At 38.2% G+C, this 21085-nt stretch overlaps 2 protein-coding genes across 3 annotated transcripts; one reads left to right on the forward strand and one right to left on the reverse strand.

Moving 5' to 3' along the window:
- Positions 1 to 495: 495 nt before the first annotated feature.
- LOC113240368 (RNA-binding protein NOB1) lies at positions 496 to 2274 on the reverse strand. Its single transcript, XM_026477647.1, has 2 exons — positions 887 to 2274; positions 496 to 516 (listed from the first exon to the last, which is right to left on the reverse strand). Exon 1 carries the CDS (start codon positions 2212 to 2214, stop codon positions 901 to 903), a length of 1314 nt encoding a protein of 437 aa, XP_026333432.1. The 5' UTR covers positions 2215 to 2274; the 3' UTR covers positions 496 to 516; positions 887 to 900.
- Positions 2275 to 3050: 776 nt separating this feature from the next.
- Positions 3051 to 20879, forward strand: LOC113240342 (3'-5' RNA helicase YTHDC2-like). Of its 2 annotated transcripts, XM_026477619.1 has the most exons (14): positions 3051 to 3338; positions 3804 to 3891; positions 4446 to 4584; positions 5944 to 6045; positions 6602 to 6748; positions 7325 to 7472; positions 7958 to 8105; positions 8535 to 8710; positions 9003 to 9136; positions 9210 to 9351; positions 9432 to 11731; positions 12966 to 13096; positions 13396 to 13576; positions 18460 to 20879. In XM_026477619.1, exons 1-13 carry the CDS (start codon positions 3134 to 3136, stop codon positions 13574 to 13576), a joined length of 4041 nt encoding a protein of 1346 aa, XP_026333404.1. In that variant the 5' UTR covers positions 3051 to 3133; the 3' UTR covers positions 18460 to 20879. The 2 variants fall into 2 exon arrangements, with proteins under 2 accessions (XP_026333404.1, XP_026333402.1); XM_026477617.1 differs by lacking the exon at positions 18460 to 20879 and having other exon boundaries at positions 13396 to 14849.
- Positions 20880 to 21085: the final 206 nt, after the last annotated feature.

The raw sequence follows: 21085 nt of genomic DNA on the forward strand, positions 1-21085 counted from the left end.
CCTTGGCTCTGTACTGCAATTAGTCGTGATCACAATAGATCAGTCAACGGTCGCAGTGATGAGGGGATGCATAGGCCCTGAATAAAGCCACCCTAATAATAATAATAATAATTAATTTATTAATTAATTAATTTTTTAGGCCTTGGGAGAGGCGAGAGTTTAAAATAAATACGATAATAATAATAATATTGGTGATGTAGGTTTCTTGACCTTTTTACATCAGCGGATTTTATGTATGTAAAAAAATGCGAAAAATGTACATCACCACTGAATCTATGATTTTGTGATATTTATTAACAAAAGAACCAATCTGTATATAAACAATCAATCAATGGTTTGCTTAATAGATGTGGAATTTTATCAGTTATATTTTAGAAACTATACTACTAATAATACTAAATCCAAATATTTATTTAGATTTCTGTGGGTAAGCTGCGTTTTCGGCTAACAGTCTGTTTCTGGAAGGTTTGCACATTATTCCAGGGTTTCTTTTAGGTCATGTCACCACTCGAACATCTGCAATGAATATCAGCATTGATGAATGTGGATGTGCTTATTTTAATTCAAGCAGATTGTTAACGGATGCTGGTGCTGATATTTGCAATATGCTATGATATGATATGCTGTAGACTTTATTTTTATTATTATGTATATGCCTCATTTTTACTCAGTGGCATTTAAAACTTTTTGCTATTTGACTGACAATATTTTCTTTCTTTGCAGGTCACACTAAACATGAGATGACATCATATTCTTGTATGGAATCAGTTTTCAAGTACTTTGACAGCAAGCTTCAAAAAGAGTCATCATGAGAAATTAATTACTAATATGATAAATATATCTTTTAAAAATAAAATACTAATATGATTTTAAATATATATTTTACATTGTATGTATTTATCACTTCTTTCCTTTTGAGTAGTGCTTCATCCAGTACTTAATATCTTGTTTGTTAGCCCTTACTCCTAGCACTGCTGATTTTGAGTTTACATCCCTCATTGAAAATGGAGACAATCCAGCAATGTAATCAGGGTCTAAAGCATTAGTTTTGCTTCTACCTATTTTAGTGGCAAATCTCTTATGTATATGCTGATCTTCGCTTAAAATAGGGTATTGGAAATGCTGACCTCCTCTTGGAGTAGGCAGACTGAACCTTTTGCCCCTAGCTGTTAATGGTTTTTTCCCATTTATATGAATATGTTGATTTCCATCGTCATCAATGCTGACGGCTACCTTTTTCAATGTTGCATGTCCACATTTAGGACAGAATAATTTTGTCATTACACTAGTGGTTTTGAAACATGTTGTGCATCGAAAAATAAATGTGCGTAGCTGCCTTATGATTCTACCATCAATTGATGTTATGTTCAAACCAATCTGTTTCAGAACATTCTGCATGGCAAAATCTGATGTTATACAGGCAACTTCTGCAGGTTTTGCTTCAAATTCACCTGTATCAACTTCTTTTTTCTTCTCAGTCAAGTTTTTAGGTGTTATCCAATCTCCACCATCACTGTCTGATTCTTCCTCAGTCTCAGTTTCTTCTTCATCAGATTCTTCTACTTTGACCATTATATCATCAATGTCTTTCAGTTCCATATTTTGTATTTTGTCCGTAATGTCTTTAGCCAGCTGATCACTATCATCAATTTCATTTTTGTTATCTCCATTGTTCACATGTAAAGTATGGACCTCAGCTTCTGGCTTTTCTCCTTCAACCTCTGGAGATAGAATATCCTCTTTGTTGTTACAATTCTCTTCAATTCGGGGTTTCCTTTCCTCCATTTCCTTACTGTCATTTGATACAGGTAGCGAATCTACGCCTTTATTTTCAGCAGGATGAAGATTGAAATTGGTCAAACCAGTAATTTTAATGGTCTTCTGCATAGAAGGCTCATTCTTCAAGTGCTTAGTACCAACTTTTTCTATCTCTAACTGATAAGTTAATGCCATAACCTTAATATCTGTAGCAGACAAACTTGTATAGTCTCCAGTCTTTTTCGCGAACTCAGTGACGAATTTGATATTTTCTTGGAAAACATCTTTCACTTTTAGGTCGTACGGGAGCACCACTAGCTTTCTTCGTTGCCGATCGTTGGTAATTTCATCGCAAACCTCTTGAACAGTGTAAATGTTCTCAGCAATATCTTGCAAATTTGCCGCTTTAATAAACGCCGTTGTATCCACGACTAAATGTTTGATATTTTTGGGCATATTGCCGCTGGAATTAACGAGAAAATTCTGAGCAAAGCACACACCACACGTGAATTATTATTCTACGGAATTGACCATAGACCATACTCAAATATAGAGTGTATGATCTATGGATCAACACATTGACATTGACTTTTTTTTAATAATATTTATGGCCTGGGGTCTACATCTTTTATTTTCTTTCCAACCTCTAAGGGGTCTACTCTCGGTCTCCGTCCGAAACAATTACTGCCAAATAAGCAATACTTGACCAAATGAAAAGACGCGTGATACGAATGAATACTGGAAACTTGCCTTTTAATTTTGTCGAATATTACTTATTTGACAATAATAAATTGTTTCGGACAGAGATCAAGAGTAGACCCTACGGCTACATGACCAGAGAGCCACTGCACTACCATTAGCTTGCCCACTAGGCCACTATAGACAAAACAACGTGTCTGAAAGTTATCCAAAATCGATTGAAGACGTTTTACAATGGAATCCAAAAAAGAAAAATTACTGTTTTGGCTGTATTGCGCTGCCTTTGCCTTTTTCAATGGAAAAAAAAACAGTATCGAAAAAAAAAATTACTTTAATCACTATTATTCTAGTATTAGTGATTTGTGACTATTATAAAATGGAATGAATAGGTATTTCGTAACAGCTTTTGTAAAACATTTTTTACGTTCGATACCTGTGTTGTTTTAATCCAACTATAAAGTATTAGTATATAATAATAGTCATATTTTGCTCAGTCGTAGAAAAACATAAAATCGTTACTTTATTTTGACTTGCAGTAAAATAATCTCTCTGACATACAACACTATTACTTAAAAAAAAGTTGATTTTTCGCCCGATTTTGCTCAAGTAAACATTATTTCTGTTATAATTTGTAAATGATTTACTTATTAACCGTTTGGACCTCTAATTATAAAAAATGAGTTCTAAAAAAGGCAGAAAATCGAAACATTTTCCTATCGCGGAATCTGTGAGCATTGCTTTGAAGATCCAGTTGGATAAATTCCTCAGCGACGATAATGAGACTGAGTTGAAGTTTCCTACTTTCCTTTCGGCTCAAGAGCGTGGCTTTATCCATGAAACCGTTGCCAAATTAGGGCTGAAGTCCATATCGCGCGGGAAAGGTAATTTTCTTTTTGTATCCAATTTTTACATGAAATGTCCGTGCTAATTTTATTACAATTGTCAACATTTCTCTCAACTCCCTCGATTATCCCTTTGCGTGAAATGCAATATTTTTTTATTTTCAATATATTGCACAACATATGCAATCTAACCACAATGAGTTCAGTCTTCAAAATTGTCTTATATACTTATTACACTCAAGTTCACTACTTACAAATATAAACACACTATAATATGTATGGATATTGGACAATCTCATCAACTCAATTAGAAAAGGGATAGAGAGCCAACTAAGACCAGGGTATTATCCCGATGGAACATCCCTTATAATATTCTGACTCTTTTATAATGATCTTGAAGTTGAAAAATATAATTGAATGTAGAGGAGACCAGAAATCTCCACTAGTTATATTTTCCCCCTCTCCTCTAATTTTTTTTCCAACAAGTTTGAATTACATTTTCAGGTGTAAATCGCTTTTTAACAATTTACAAGCGTTCGGGTTCCACAATTATTCAGAATGATGCCAAACTGATCTTGGACTCAAATATGAGGTGAGATTCTTCACTATTTATGTTTCAGTCTGTATTGTATGCTTTCAAATTTCATGAATAAAAAGTTTTTGGTGGCCCTAAATAGTAAATAATTATCGAGTTCTTAGGTTTTCGCGATTGTTGTTGCGACGGTTGACTGTCAACCGTGACCATGGGACCTGTAAAGGGCCCGAAACGTCGGTTTGTTTGAAAAAACAAATATACGCGATTTAAATCCGGAAAAATAGTTTCATTTCCTATAGTAAATAATTGTCAAATAAAATTGTGCCATTATTATTATTATTAATGTGGCTTCATTTGGGGCATACGTAGCCCCTCATCACTGCGACCATCAGCTGATGAAATTGTGCCATACAGTCAAGCTGATTTCCTGATCTTCAACTACGTAGTTAAATTTAAAAAATGTGGTTGAAATCAAATCATTTTATTCATCATCATGGGTGTACAATAAAAATGTTATTATGCATTATTTTATCATCGCCATGACATACTATCAAGGTGTATCGTACAAGTCACTGCAACATATATATTAAGTTTATTATTGTATTCCTCAGATGCACAATTGCAGAGCTATTCAATGCGTTCCCAATCACCAGCAAAGAGAAAGATGACCTCAGCAGTTGCCCGGAGAAGGAACGAAGTCCACAACTAGTGCACAAGTCCTTGGGGCAATTGAGCAATGGAGTTGCACAGGTGATATTTTTCAAGATATTTACTATACCCATTACACAATATATTTTTTTTTGTACGGTCCTCATTTTAATGAGCTAATGAATTAAATTAATGAAAGCCATAAAATAAAAATCCAAAACTGATTATATATATATTTAGACATATAATCATTGACTTACAATTATATGGACGTCGGGTCCGCGCTAAAAAGTGTCCGCACTTGTAAGGCGCTAAAATCGTATACAGAGTGCGACACTCCGCTTTAGTCTTCATTTGTTCTACGGACAGCGCGATACTGCGATGACATAACAATTTAAATTTCGAATAGGTTGACTTGGGACATTTTTTTTCGTGGTTTTTGTATTAGACCCGTCGTCCATTTATTTGTAAGTCAATGCATATAATAATTATTTTATATTAGAATGCATGTTATGCTATTTTCATAAAAAATATTTAATTATCAGATTAATTAATAAAACTAAAATAGAAATATAAGTTAAGAAAACTAACAAATTAGTCTACAAATAAGAATTAAGTAAAAACAAATTATAATCATAACATTATTTTTTAAATTTCAAACAGCTTTGTTTTGTTAATAGAGAATTGTCACTTTTTATACAATTTTTATTCAAAATGTTCTCAAATGTGGAAACAAATGAATTGGAGTAAAATTGCTACTGCTTTGTGCTCTTTGCGGAAGAGAGCGAATCGATCATAGATTTTTTATGTTATTTTGCTTTTCAGTATTGTTTTTATTTTGAAATACATAATACGTATACAATTTGTTAATTTCCTTAACTACCTAGAATAACTGATGACTAAATATGTCCCTACAAAATGTATGTTAAAAAGTTTTTTGCGATTTCTGACATTTCGAGTACTCTTATCTTAGTTGGTCCCATAGAGACTATTGATCCTTACCAGAGACCGGATCGAATGGCATAAAAAAAGTTTTGTACAAATTGCCTTTTGCTGAATGTACCATTTTTTGAAAATCTGTGAATGCCTTCAAAATTCATGGATAGTCTTCTCGAGCCGTTTTCCTGTGACTACAACGATTAAGATATCTGGCCTTGCTGCCCTGTCTCAAATTTACACCCTGTATAGTTGACCACTATACGCCTAAATAGAATCCTCACTCATTCACCCACAATACATTTTTTCGCAGCCATGGACCCCTTTCGACCCTATATATACCATTTTGAGCATAATCAATCTACACTGACAGTGAATGAAAATGAGTGTACATTTTCATAACATAGTCATCGCATTATGGTAATGGTGGTGGCATTCATAAGGTGATCATGTGTCAACCACAGTTATGCACCATAACAAATTTGAATTAGATTGAGCAGTCTGTAGTTAAATGGTCTGTTTCAGGTGCCAAATACAACATATAATCCAGAATTGTTAAAGTTCAGGGAAAAGCTTCCAGTGTATGAACAGAGGCAGGAGTTGATTAATGCTATCACTCAGAATCAGGTAAGATGGCAGATAAAATCTAGACATAGACAATAATATCAGTTACAATGATCTCTACAGTGTATATATAACAGCAAATTTTTTTTAAATTTCGAGTCTAAAATGAGGATAATCTAAAATTTCACAATTTTTTTGCATTTTTGAGACTCGACACTGATGTTTTCAGTCTCGGTAATATCGAGACATTTGAGACTAAATCATTTCATTATGAAATAAATAACGCACACAACAGTCCAACACTAGGGAAACCCTGTATCGCGGGTGTCATGATCACATACAGATATCTATGGATATATCGATGATCTATCGATAAACTGTCGCCAACAACCACATGACTTGCAAATGTAATTTTACTCCGTCTTCAAAGAAGACAGACTATACATTTGTCGATTTTCTTTTGCCCATATCATAATGTTATAATGCGCATATTTCGAAAGTTGTGTCACTAACTAAAGCGACTCAAGCGCTCTGGACCTTATATTTCGATTGCTTCCCACTTATTCTGATGATGAGGCACGGACAAGGCAATTGGACATAGCAATTGTTGTGGTCTTAGGTAATAATCGTGGCCGGCGCAACAGGCTGCGGCAAGACTACGCAGCTGCCACAGCTGGTGCTGGATCACTGCCAGGAGCGCAAGCTGCCAGCGCGCATTTACTGTACACAGCCAAGAAGGATATCTGCAGTCTCCGTCGCCGAAAGAGTATATTGCTTTATATTCTGATATTTAATTTGTAAATAGAAGCATCTCTAGACAAATATTTTCATTTAAAAACTTGACAACTTAACATAGAATGTTGCTGAACGAAGAAAAAATTTCGCTCTTTCTGTAGTTTTCGTAATCATTTTCCATTTTCCTGCAACTTCTCGCGAAATTTACGCACTTCCTGCAGCATATGCTGAGTTAAGTCCCGTGTTGGCATGACGCTGCAACACAGACCATACCAGACTATCTACTTTGTATGTTTACTTTAATTTTAATTGTATTTATATGTCAAATAATTATTTGTATGTAAACTGTTCTTCTTGTGTGGTTTAGTGTTGTTCTATTGTGGCAATAAAAGTATGTCTATGTCTAAATTGACATAAAAAACCGCGACAGTCGGTGTCAAACCAGTAAATCCCCTGTATTATGAGCACCAGAATAACGAAATTTACTCCAGGCCAACTTAATATCCAGGCCAGAAATTGGCCCTGCCGGGACCTTCAAATATACCGCCTACAATACACATTTTCAATTGCGAAGGTACAAAAACAATTGACAAATATTTGCTTGCAGGTAGCATACGAACGGATGGAAAAAATAGGTCAAACAGTGGGGTACCAGATTCGGTTAGAGTCTCGGGTGTCCCCACGAACAGTACTCACGTACTGCACTAACGGAGTACTGCTGAGGACACTCATGACGGGAGACACCTCTTTGTCAGGTTAGTTGCGGAGAGGCACACCGAATAAACACAAACAAAGACAATATGAATATTCCCAATCAAATTGAACTAGGATTGACTTTCTCAGTCAAATAGTTTGGAATAAAATATTTTGATAAAGTAGATATTTAGAGATTCTAAAAAATGTGTTTACCACTCCCGTAAAGTTAATTTGAAAGTAAATTTAAGGTTAATTAGAGATTGTTTTCTGGAGAGTACATAACAGTTGGTGACTTTAACTTTTGCACCTGACAAAAAATAACTTAACTCGTATAATAACTAAGTTAGGGACGCAATGAAACGCACTAGATACTACTTCCGGGTGGAACTGCACATGTCTCGTTACGAGCGCGTGGTTTATTGCAGGAGAAAATAAGCTCAGAGGAAAGCTTTGAAAGTGGCGGCCAAACATTAGCAGTCTTTTAGGCGAGTTTACAGAGACGCCTGTCGATAACTTAAGGAGGTTGAAGGAGTTTCTTGCGCAGGGGTGTCGCACGTGTTCGTGGACGAGGTGCACGAGCGCGACAAGTTCAGCGACTTCCTGCTGATCGCGCTGCGCGACGCGCTGCCCCGCGCGCCCGACCTCAAGCTCGTGCTCATGTCCGCCACCATGGACACGCACATCTTCTCCAGGTATACGCCGCGCTGGAAGCCGGCTTACTTGTCCCACCGTTTTTAGTATACTGCGTCATTGTCACATGTGTGTTATGGACGCACGCTCGACTGTAATCTTAGCGACGACGCGGTAGACGCGTGGTGGCACCGTCGATTAAACGCGGGCTAAATAAATCTACCCCCGGGCCTGCAATCTGGCACTGCAATTCGGAACGACGACGGAACGATTTGTGCGCGCGAGTACCTATTTTATTTCAATACAATAAGTGGAATGCAGTTCGCTACTTTTATTTTGCTCGATACGCCTTGTACGTGATAGGGCTCTAGTTCCCACTACGCGCTTGGCCCATCCTTGAGTAGCCCCAATTTGTATTTTGCGGGAGATAGCGATGCCGGTAGTGTAATCTATTCTTTTCCACGTAATTATTGGTAATCCCGTATTCCTAGGTACTTCAATAACTGTCCCGTGGTGACGATTCCGGGTCGTCTGTACGAGGTGCAGCGGTACTATCTCGAAGACGTACTCAAGATCACGCAGTACAAGACCAAGAACATGCTGAAGGCCGAAAAAGATTTGAAACACAAGTTGAAGACCGGGCAGAGCTACTGGTCGCATCTTGAAGGTATTGAATTTCATTATTTGTTTTGGTTGTTGACGTAAAACTTGGAGAACAGTAATCGAGCAGCTTAAATTTTAGTTAATTAAAGCCAAAATTTGAAACTATACATTTTCCTATTGTTAGTTTTTAATCTTTTTGCAAATATAAAGGAATGGGGAGAAAAATAATATTTTCATACAGGCATAACGGGCGAAAAATAATATCTAAGAAATATGTCGCGCGTACCTTTATCTGATAATACCGTGCATCATCTAAACGCAAACCGGACTACACGCATTTGATACTATTCTGACAGGTCAAAAGAAATTAGACGAAGGGAGCGGTTCAAGTAGCAGTAAAGATAGAGAAGAGAACGAAAACGCGCTAGATCCCGCACTGCAAGCCGATATGGACGAATTCCTGGAGGAGTGCTTCAAGGAGGGCAGCTTGGTAAGGAAAACGACAATGGAAGGTCTCACCGAGTTAGCATTACGAAATGAACCACGTGCGCTCTGCGGTGCAGGACTCGTTCTGCCAGATCCTGTACATGTACCTGTCGGAGGGCGTGCCGGTGCAGAGCGCGCACAGCGCCTCGGGCCGCACGGGGCTGATGGCCGCGGCGCAGCACGGCCTCACCGAGACCGCCACGCAGATCCTGCAGATCGGTAACCGCTCGTCCCCGCTTGGCTTTTCGCTTCCGCTTTGCTTTTCTGTCGCTGGCTGACCCGCTTCTTCCCCGGCGCAGGTGGCGACGCCGCGGCGAAGGACCGGGACGGCAAGACGGCCTACGACTACGCGGTCGCGGGCGGCCACGCCGAGTGCGCCCGAGTCCTGGCCGCGTTCGACCGCGCTGACGAGGCCAAGGACAAGACCGACGAAGACGACGCGGTCGACGACTTCCTGCTGGACGTCTACCACCACAGCGTATCGGAGGAACTTATTGACCACAACTTGATGCTCGCCCTCATCAAACACATCCACGTCAATCTTCAGAAGGGGTCGATCCTCGTATTCCTTCCCGGTTACGACGACATCGTCACCCTGAGGGACATGATCCAGGGATGCCCCGAGATGAACGTCCACAAGTACCAAATCTTTACGCTTCACAGCAATATGCAAACCATCGATCAAAAAAAAGTGTTCAATCCGTTGCCGAATGCTAGGAAGATTATCATTTCGACCAACATCGCTGAAACTTCGATCACGATCGACGACGTAGTGTACGTCGTGGATTCGTGCAAAGTGAAGGAGAAGTATTACGAGTCGAATGGGGGCGTGTGCTCTCTGCAATGCGTATGGACTTCGAGAGCCTGTTGCCAGCAAAGAGCCGGTCGGGCCGGTAGGACAAAACCTGGGCACTGTTTCCACATGTGCTCAAAACGAAGATTCAAGACGCTACCTCTTAATTCAATACCAGAAATCCTACGCGTCCCGTTGCAGGAGCTCTGCCTTCATACAAAATTGCTAGCTCCGGGAAACACACCTATTGCAGATTTTCTATCGAAAGCACTGGAGCCGCCTTCATTCTTAGCTGTAAGAAATGCCGTGGCGCTATTAAAAACGATCGGAGCCTTGACGCCCATGGAAGACCTAACAGAAATCGGTCAACATTTGCTAGACCTGACAGTGGAACCGAAATTGGGTAAAATGCTGCTCTATGCCTGCGTCATGAAGTGCCTGGATCCAATACTGACAATTGTATGCAGTTTAGCAAACAAGGAACCGTTCCAGATATCTTTGAACCCAGAAAATAGGAAGAGAGGAAGTACAGCAAGAAAGGAATTTGCGGCGGACAGTTACTCAGACCACATGTCGTTGCTTCGAGCTTTCCAAGCTTGGCAAACCGCTCGTGCCAACGGAACTGAAAGAGTTTTCTGTGCCAAAAACCTGATTTGTGGTGCGACCATGGAAATGATTGTAGGTTATCGATCTCAATTGCTTGCTCAGCTTCGAGCTTTGTGCCTTGTCAAAGCGAGAGGATCCGGAGACATTAAGGACGTCAATTTGAACTCTGAGAAATGGCATGTCGTGAAAGCCGTCCTTGTCAGCGGATTGTATCCGTCCATTGCCCGAATAGACAGAGATTCTTGCACATTGAGAACCTCGAAAGAAGTGAAGGTGGCTTTCCACCCCAGTTCAACGTTAAATCGAGGTGGAGGCGCGTCAGGCTCTCATAAGTCAGTGGAGAGCCTTCCTACTGATTGGGTGGTATTTGAAGAGATTTCGCGGGCTGGGAGGTTGTGTTTCATCAGATGCAACACGTTGGTGACTCCATTGACAGTGGCCTTGTTCGGTGGTCCTTTAAGGTTGCCATCCGGAGCACTGACTCAAAGAGCGAATCCTCCAGGATTGTCCAGCGATTCAGACTCAGAAGCTGATGAAAACAATTCCTCTCCAGATACAGCAGTGTTAACCCTCGATGATTGGATGGCATTTACTGCTGATGCTTCTGACGCTATCAGCGTATATTACCTACGTCAGAAGTTATGCGCTTTAGTGATTCGCAGAATGTCGAACCCCGCAAAACCAATGACACCTCTGGATGAACAGATCTTGAACACTGTTGTCCACGTGTTGGGTGCTGAGGAGAAGAACGTCGGTCTTAATCAACCCAGTGGAATCGGTCAGCGACCGAAACCATTAACTCTCGATTCTGCCAACTGGAGGATGAGGGTCGATGATGATCAGTACAGGAATAATGACAACAAGTACCAAGGTTATCCTCAGTACCAGAATCAGGAGTATGGGAACAATTTTTACCAGAACCAATATTACAGGAATGGACAAGGGAGACCTGGATGGAGGAACGATCAGATGCCTCAAGGTTTTTCTCCATCGTCGTATAGTGGACCTAAAAGCCCGATGTCTCCGAACGGGAAGACGTTGTTGGCGAATATAGAGAAATATGCAGAAAATAATGAGAACAACGTGCGATACTTCGTGGTGAAGACCGATGACATTCACAGCGTGGAAGCCGCGGCGCAGAATAATGGCACTTTCGCGTTCTCGCCGAATACGGCCAAGAAATTGCAGAAGGTTAAACAGGTTGGTGAAATATTTTTTTTTGCGTTTTATTACTATTTATATCTTATTTTCACGGTTTTTGACATCTATAATATCGCCCACATTAACTTAATTCCTTCATTTGTAAAACGATCAAATCGATAATTCAACAAGAAACAATCTAGTTGTTACCATCATACCTTAAAAGACAGATTTTCTGTCCTCATCTGAGATGGGCAGTGGGTTAAAACCCAATCAAGCCGCCCGGGTTTTGACCGAGTTTTTACACTACATATCTGCCCAAAATTGTTGGCAGGCCACACTTACTACAATTTTCGATGTAAAAAATTTTTTTAGACGAAAAAGGCAAGTCCACGCAATACTCAACATTACGTTTCGATTTTTATGAAAATCGATTCAAGTTCATGCGATCCAACTATTTTTTGCATCAATTTATTTCAATGCGATTCGTCTAGATCAGAAAGCAATAAACTTTTGTAATAATATCATTAAATTTGAACAAAACTCGATTTACAACGCGTATTTAGTTGTAAATAGTTTTTGCATTTGATTTTAGGCGTCAGTGGGTAAAACCATAAGCAAACCATAACCAAATAAGCGCGCGCTATTGGCTATCTAAATTAGATCTGATTGTGACAGCCAATAGCGCGCGCTTATTCCAATTTTGTCGCGCGAGTTGCCACTATCATGAATAGCCATGCTACGGGCCTGGTTTATGAAATAAAAATACGTAGTGTAAAAAGATTTAATAACTACGTATTTTTATTTAATAAACCAGATGCTATGTAAATGACGCAATCAATTTTTTTCTTCGTCCTGTAAAATTGTCAAAATTGAGATAGTACCGATTGCCAGTTCACAGTCGATAGCATCTGGTTAAAAGTTAGTACAAGTTGAATGAAGTCGATCCTGGCGTCAAAATGAAATATATCAGCCACCGTAGCATGGCTACGCATGATAGTCGCGACGCGCGCGATAAAATTTAAATAAGCGCGCGCTATGGGCTGTCTCAATCAGATCTAATTTAAATAGCCAATAGGGCGCTTATTTCAGTTTTATCGCGCGCGTCACGACTATCATGCGTAGCCATGCTACGGGGGCTGAGATAGAATTTCTTGCAACGCTGCGGAGTATGTAATAATATAAAATGGTATTAAAAAGTAAAATATTTGCAAAATTGAGATAGTGCCGGTTGCCAGTTCACAGTCGAAATAGCATCACGTATTGCTTTATTATATCGCGAATCGCCGTGCAGGAGGGCCACCGCGTGGTGCTGTTCTTCTCGTGCGCGGCCTCGTCCAAGTTCGTGGGCTGCGCGTCGTTGCTGGACCCCAACGGCACCCTGGACTGGGCGCACGCCCACCAGCTGCCCTTCCACATGGTGCGGTGAGTGCGCTTGCCTCTTACTGTTTGACACGTTACCATACCATTATTCATTCTGTAATTGACCTCCGCCCCCTTCCATGCTTTAAGGCATGAACGGGTGAGTGGTATCCACCCGATTCCTTTTGATGACATTACAGGCATATGGGTCTTCAGATCTTTGTGATTTAAAGCTCTAAGTAGTTTTAGAACTGTTTTGGACAGGCGTGTCGCTTAACATCAGGCGCACGACATGTTCGTCCCGTCATTTGGTATTATAAAAAAAAATTTGGCTCTTGCTAAAAAAATTGCCTTGTTTGCAGACACATATCAAACTCCCTGGCTGGGGGGGCACGCATCGCAGGTGCGAGAGACGGAACGGAATTGTGTCCGGCATCCGGACGGGCGTTGTACGCGGCTTTGCAGCAGCACACGCGGCGGCGACCGCACCAACATCCGCATTCACATCCACGACCAATACAAAAACAAAACCCCGACCAATAGGTATCTTATCTAATCTTATAACAGTGGGGTGGGTTTGAAATAGCGTCCTTTGTCCTTGTGACTTCTTCCTATCCATCCCGTAGATTAAGTAACGAACGCATCTTTAAAGATGAACCTGTGTTAAGCTTTACTGGGCCAGAAATGTGATTAACAACCGTTTGTAAACAACCCTACTGACGGGCTCCGATTGGTCGAAATTATATTTGAATTGAAGGTCATTGGTTGGTACTTTTTTCTGTTGCTCTCTGATTGGTCAGCGCAAAAAATAAGCAGAAAAATTGTCGAACTCAATGGCCCGTAAGGCTGCATTTAAAGAGCCCAATTCACAACACAGTCCAATGTGCAATATCAACAGTTCAGTGCGGCCCAAAACGTTTATGGTACGTAGCACATATGTATATATTATATATCTATATATACATAATATGTACTTCAGCCTTGATTGTGGAAAAACCACACCCAGAAGACTTTTCGACCAGTAGATAAATCTAAACGTTGTTTTCTATAGAGACTAAATATTAAACATATTAATATTTATATATACGTTCTATATGTATTTATTATTATTGAGATGAGTAGAGTATTTATTTGAAACGCTTTCATTACAAGATATTCTTTGGTTGCACCCTTTCCAACTCTTAAATTTCTATCCTAAAATTACCTGGAAGCAATTGCTACTTAGTAAAAAGCCCGCCTGTTGTACATTGGCTTACTCTGTGATACTTACATTACTATTCTGTGTTATCGTTGTTATTTTAATGTGCAATAAAGAATATTGCATTCATTCATGATACATAGTAATTTGAAAAATACCAATATCGTTATCAGAGTGCACTTTTAACATATGTACTTAAAAAATTTAGCAATTCTTAAATAACTAAAGTTGTCAGAATTAAGAACTGGTACAGTCATAATCATTTTTTTATATTACCCGAAATCAAATGGCGACGAATGCCATAGTATAATAACCCGGTAGTGTAACCAGGGCTCGGTGACTCGCCGTACCGACGTCGGCACATGCGCTCATACAAGTCATTTAGCATTCGGCTCCGCACGACTACACACGGAGGGCGACGTTATTTTCACCTCTCTGACCGCGTGCTTAGGTTCCTTTTTCCTATTAGTCAGATTTAGTAGGCTATTGTACCGTAGGTGTATTTTCGATTTTATATATGAGAGTGATGTATCTGTTAGGTAATAACTAATAAGTGGTGTAACTCTCGCCTGTTCGGCGTATTAATGCCTACACTTCGTTTGGAGTGTAGGTAGGGTTGTCACATTATTATTTTAGTTGTACATACCTTCTTTTTTTTTTTTTTTTTTTTTTTTGTCGGGGGGGAAATCTTTATGGATACCCCTGAGCCCAGGGAGACTCAGGGGTTATGTGGGACTCTCCCTCCACACTGGAAGGCCTACCCCACTAAAACCCCCCCGGGTTTCCCTCTCGCCGGTTGAGTTAGTTGTACATACCTACAGGTTGTAAAGATAATTTATCTATTTATATTCAATAGTACATGTAGGCTCACAGAGCTCATCCAAAAGACCCACAAGCTTAAATGAACATTAACATACAATGATATGAAATTAAGGTAGAATTAAAATTACTAATACATTTAAAAAAATGTAATTAAATTCCTGTACGTAAAAAGAAGGCATTTAAAAGCATATTCGCCTTCTTAAGAAGTCGTCCAAAGGAATCGGCTAATAGGTCGAAGAGCGTGAGCGCGTGCGCCGGTGCGGGGCCACCATCCCAGCTTCGTCCATTTGAAAAACCATTAAGTATTTATCAGTATCTATTTATTTTTTCGTGCTATTTTGAAATCACCTGTGTTAAGTGCAGTGGGTACTCACATCTTGCTATTTTTATATCGGCATCTCGGGTTGGTATCTTCGTTATGGCCCATGGTTATATAATCATACTCCCATAGGTTATGGGATATGAAATAATCAACTATAAACACAACACGTCTAGTATTTCATGTCATTTTATAAAAACACCGAGCGAACCATTTAATTCTACAATAAATGGCGCTTGAGATGACTCGCGCTTTGGAATGCGAGTGCACTCCGAAGTTACGCGAATGTGATCGTCCGTACACGGCGAGTCGCGGGCGTGTACACATACAAGCCGCACTGGCGCGTTAGTATGGAGTTACACGTAGAGGACATGGTTACACTGCTTGTCTTGTTATACTAAGACTCTACACACACGACGCTTTTCTCGTAGACACACGCGTCTGTTGGCAACTTCAAATGAGATGTGGAGTTCGTATTGTGTTTTACGTAAATCGACGTTTACCGGTTTATTAAGTATTTACTACTAGAAAATAATATATATTTATAAATAATTAACATTTTTATACTTCACTGTTCCTGTAATATGACTTTAGCAGATTCTTTTTTAGGACTCCTGAAAAAAAAACTTTTTTCATAAATCGAATGTGAATTGAAATGTCTAGACTGATAATAAAATAGACATAATATAAATGTCCAAGTTTTGTATCGTGCAGCAACATACTGCCCTTCGCTATGTCACCTATGGGTGTAAAGAAATTGTTTTAAAATTATAAGTGTTAACTGGTAGTAATTATTTCAATTGTATACATCAAAGCAGGGTTCGAAGTAATAAGTATAATTATAATTTATCTTGATATATACCTTGATATTTACAAAATTAATTAGAATAACAAAAAATTACCGGTAGCTATGTCTTGCCATGTGTTTGTATCAGAGACGTATACAACGGTGTCAGTCAATCTCAAAAACAGTCACAAACCAAACGTTATCCCAGATTTTTCTACATGTTTATTTAATACACGAAACTATGAGGCGTGCTTTATTCCAGCGTGATCAGAGTTCATGAAATTTGGCTAACCAGAAGAAAGTCGCTATTTATTCGGTTCTAGTCGCAAAAAACGGTTTTGCCGGTCAGCGGTTCAAAAGTTATAAGGGTGTTTTACTGTTCAAATTAGACTCTAAACATTCAATAGATAATTAAAATATTTATTTATTACACTCTATCAATTCAAAATTATTTTAATCACCAGGAATACGACATCTTGCGTGATCTCACAAGGAATAGAGCGGTGTCGCGGGTCTTTCTTAGATACACATTTTTCATTACGATTTTTCTACGTAAATGTACCTATCAATGAAAATAATTGAATATTCAATATCTTCAAAACGAAGGAGCCACTAATTCTAAAATTTCGCAATTAGAACCCACTAATGCACGAATTTTTCTAGGTGCAATTAGATCTAAGCTAGGAGCTGTGGTTCGTGAGATTCAAATGTCGTGGGATTATATTATTATATAGATAGATTATATAGATAACTTCAAAATGGCGTAACGACTAAATCTAGTTTTGTATAGAACCATAGAAACATACATAGTCTAAGCTAGGTTTTGTGGTTCTCGAAATTGAGAAATGGTCGTGTTGGAAAGAAGGAAACTCCCTTACACCGTAAAACACCCTTATAACTTTTGAACGGCGGATCGACTAAATCTAGTTTTTTGCGACTAGAACCGACTAAAAAGGGTTTTTTTTTCTGGATAGTCTCATTTCAAAAACTCGACTATGGCCACTCTGCAATAAACCACGCAACTATGAATCGTCATGGATAATTTTCATGATAATTATCAAAAAACAAATCTTTTTAATTTCGAACCCTGCTACTAAGGCCCGTATTAATAAACAGTCCCTTAGTTCTGTTCGTGCATATTAAGCTGCCGCTTTACCAATGAGTAGAAGAATTGAATCAGCTTTTTACTCGTGGCCCCACCAATTTGTCATACTACCTCAAATTTCGTGACTAGAACCGAGTAAATCACGACTTTTTCTGGGTGCAAGCGGATTTAAGCTAGGAGCTATGGTTCTTGAGATTCAAAAATGGTGTCGCCGAAATAAGGTTATTTCAGCGTGGACAGTAAAACACCTTAATAACTTTAAAACGACGTAGCGACTAAATTTATTTATTTTACGACTAGAACCGAGTAAATCACGCGTTTTTTTAGTGCATATCAAAGCTAGGTTCTAGGTTCTCTCGAGATTGAGAAATGGTGCCGCTGAAATAAGCTTATTCCGGCGTGGACAGTAAAACATCCTTATAATGGCGAACCGACGAAATTTAGTTTTTTGCGACTAGAACACACTATATGGCGACTTTTTATCTGACTACTATTCTTAAAGTAATTCATCCAAGTAAACACCCGTGATAAGAAATTTAAAATAAATAGAAACTTTTCTCTTGAATAATCACTCTTAATAAGATACAAATTTGAGAAAGTAATGCATCGATGTTACAGGAAAGAAAGACCGATAAGTCGGCAATAGAGAAATTCGAAACATGGTTCAGAGAATTTGTTAATTTAAGCCGGGTTTTCGTTAAGTAACAAATGTTCGCCGAACGCGTCGTCAACGAGGTCTGATGGTCTTAGACGACCAGATAGAAGTCTGGAAAAATTAGACCTATTAGCAAATAGACGATTGACATGTCAACTTAGATTGGTCTATCATCTTATTGATAAACTTTCCTATTGCCGCCTTACGGCTTATCACAAAATGCCAAGAGAAAGTGAAAGGTATCTCGTAATTTTTAAAAGACCTAACTGCTGGTTGTTCGTGATCTTATATCGTTTCTCTCCCGGCCAAATGACTAAATAAATACAGGTGACTTAATCATCATCCAAGAAATAGAATACGTTTTCACATTTATTTTAGTGTCACTCACTAAAATATTGAGTAGTTCCAATTTGAAATTGTGAATCGCAATTACGCTCGGAAGATACGCAGTTTCCGATCGGGAGAGGCAATCAAAATCAAGCTGCAGATCTAATAACACACCATTCAAATAAAGTAGTAAATAACGAATAATTTGTCCAGGTAATGATAACCGAGAGTGCGCGTGCGACTAAATGACCTTCCGATTGATTTTGGTTTGTATAAGGCAGCGAAGCCAGAGTCCTCGAATCGATAATTACGTTTCGTTACCAAAAAAGTTAAAATTTTGCTGCAAATGATTTTGAAGATAATTTTGTATTTCGATACCTAATGTTATGAAAAAATTTGGTTAGTGAAAAGTCATCAAATTTAGTGTAGAATGATCGGTAGTTACGAATGTACGAAAAATGATACGTCAGTATATGAGGAGAGGGGCGATTGTAATCAAACTTTAATTCACAGTATTTTTTAAACCAAGAGTCTCCCATCAATATAAATGTTATTTATTAAACGTTTTTTGATGATGTATTTTAAAATGAATTTTGTCACCACTTGTTTTTAGTTTGATAAGTTTTTGTAGCTTTTTGTTTTCAAAGTATCTCTTAAATTATTGTGGTTTAATTAATTTTGGCTGTTAGAAGTATGTCATTCATTTAAGGTCAAAATTAATCATAATTTTGCGTTAATAAAATTTGTAGGAGTTACATTTTCGGTCTGTAAACTAAATGTATGACGATTAGCATAAGTTATTTTTGTTGTTTGGTTTAATTTTCAGGTTTCAGTATGCGCAAGCGCATCTATAGATTCTAGTTTTAATTTGCAGTCCAACAAGTGAATTGCTTTCACATTTTGGTTGGATCACACTAGGTCCCACGCTTTTAGTATGCGCAAGTGCATCGTGCGTTACAATCTTTATTTATTGTCCAACAAGTGACATTTTACTACATAAGTCAACAGTCTGTCTGCTATTTATATCGTAGTTATTTAATTTACGGACCACAAATTAACATTGGTATTTTATTATGTAACCATTTTGATTTCACAAAATGGAGTGTGCTCATGTTCTCGTGTACATATTGAATGATTGTTTGATTTTAGAAGCTTTTAGTTCAACTAAGTTTATTTTGTGTGATCGCATACGTTTGTTATTAGCATCCTAGTTCATCGTCAGTATTTAATTTAACAACTTAACACGTACTACTGGAAATCGTGTTCTCTGCAGAAGTAAGTAACTACTATACGAGCTGGTTAGGAAAGACGGTGTATTTAAAAAGTCTGCATCAAAATTATTTCCTGAAAAGTGTATCTTATCACATAACATAACGTCAAAATTTGCCGTTTGAAAAGTGATAGTTTGTGTACTTTCGACCGATGTGTTAAAAGAACTACTGAGAATTTACCTTCTTTTACAATGTAACTCGCATATACATATATATTTAAAAATTGTATAATATATAACAGTCTATACCTATTTACATAAAAAAGCATTGAGGCCATTTTATTGTGCCGCTCGCACTATTGGTTGGTTCGTCCAGAAACGATCTGATAATGATGATACGCGTATCAAATTAAGTTGGAGGTATTTTTCATTGGTAATTGCTTTAATTTGCTTCTAGGACCAATTTATAGTGAGCCGAAATATATAAACAGAATATCATATCACACCTTCAATAACAAAGTGACCAAATTCCGAAAGTAACTTTTGTGTAAACTGACAAAATGGATTAAAAAAATAACATTAGTGTCACCGCATACTGGTGACAAATTTGACATTTGATATGAAACACAATACACATATCGTGACTCAATATTTCGTATGATTGGAAATTTAGTGAAATATTTCTTTTTTTTCTAATAAATAAATAGCTAAATTGGAACTTCATCAAAATCCATTCCATTTTTTTTAACATAAATTTCCGAATGCATTTTTTTCTTGGCCTGTTTCCTAAATGTTTTTTTCCGATTTTCGTCACTATGTAATTTAAGGGTGCAATACAAACAATGTTGTATAGAAGTCGGAATACATTGTCTTCTGCCTTCTGCTCGTGCTGCATTTACCATTAAATATTTGTGTGTTTGGTACGGAACCAACCAGTGCTTCTATAGTACTTCTAGAGTCTATATAAGCTTTCAGCTGTCTGTTGTTCAAAACTAGATTTAGTTAGAAAATGCCTACTATTGTAGCAAAAACGAAACTAAATGCGTTCCTGTACAAGGGACCGATTTCATATATTATATATTTAGCAATTTTTTTTACTATTAGACCAAAAAAAATTTTACTATTCTAGCAACAATGTTGAGTTTAGACTTTGCACAGGGAACCTTTTCCCTTATTCGAATAGCTTTAGTTAAATTATTTTACCCAAACTTTTAACCTAAAAGTGGAATAAGATTTCGTGCGCCAGCACGGAATATCACTTGTCCTTACACATCCCTCACGCTTACATACGAATGTGAATTTGGCCTGAGGAAGCATGACCGTGTGGACAGGCTTTAGTATATAACTAACTGTCACTATGTGTGTTAAACAGTTTATTAGCGTGTAAAATACAGTGATATGCGCGATGACGTTATTGAATTTAAGAGTTGTTTCAGTTTCTAAATAAATTGACGTATAAAATAATGTTTTTTATTTCCCCAAATGCGCAGCAGTTGTTACTACTCCTTAGGGCGCGTTTCCATTATGTCATGACGACAGATAGTCGTGCAGTTGATAGTGTCGTGGTTAAATGAAGTTGTCCACACATAGAACAACACGATAAACTCTTTTTGACGTTACGACGACAGA

The sequence above is a fragment of the Hyposmocoma kahamanoa genome, unplaced genomic scaffold, assembly GCF_003589595.1.
Source record: "Hyposmocoma kahamanoa isolate Upper Pololo Valley unplaced genomic scaffold, ASM358959v1 134, whole genome shotgun sequence".
Classification (NCBI taxonomy): domain Eukaryota; kingdom Metazoa; phylum Arthropoda; class Insecta; order Lepidoptera; family Cosmopterigidae; genus Hyposmocoma; species Hyposmocoma kahamanoa.

Bases quoted from the DNA above. Each gene is read 5' to 3' on its own strand.
- LOC113240342 (XM_026477619.1), top strand. From the start codon at position 3,134: ATGAGTTCTAAAAAAGGCAGAAAATCGAAACATTTTCCTATCGCGGAA. The intron at 8,106-8,534 runs GTATACGCCGCG...CCGTATTCCTAG, and splicing joins GACACGCACATCTTCTCCAG to GTACTTCAATAACTGTCCCG. The intron at 11,732-12,965 runs GTTGGTGAAATA...ATCGCCGTGCAG, and splicing joins AATTGCAGAAGGTTAAACAG to GAGGGCCACCGCGTGGTGCT.
- LOC113240368 (XM_026477647.1), bottom strand. From the start codon at position 2,214: ATGCCCAAAAATATCAAACATTTAGTCGTGGATACAACGGCGTTTATT.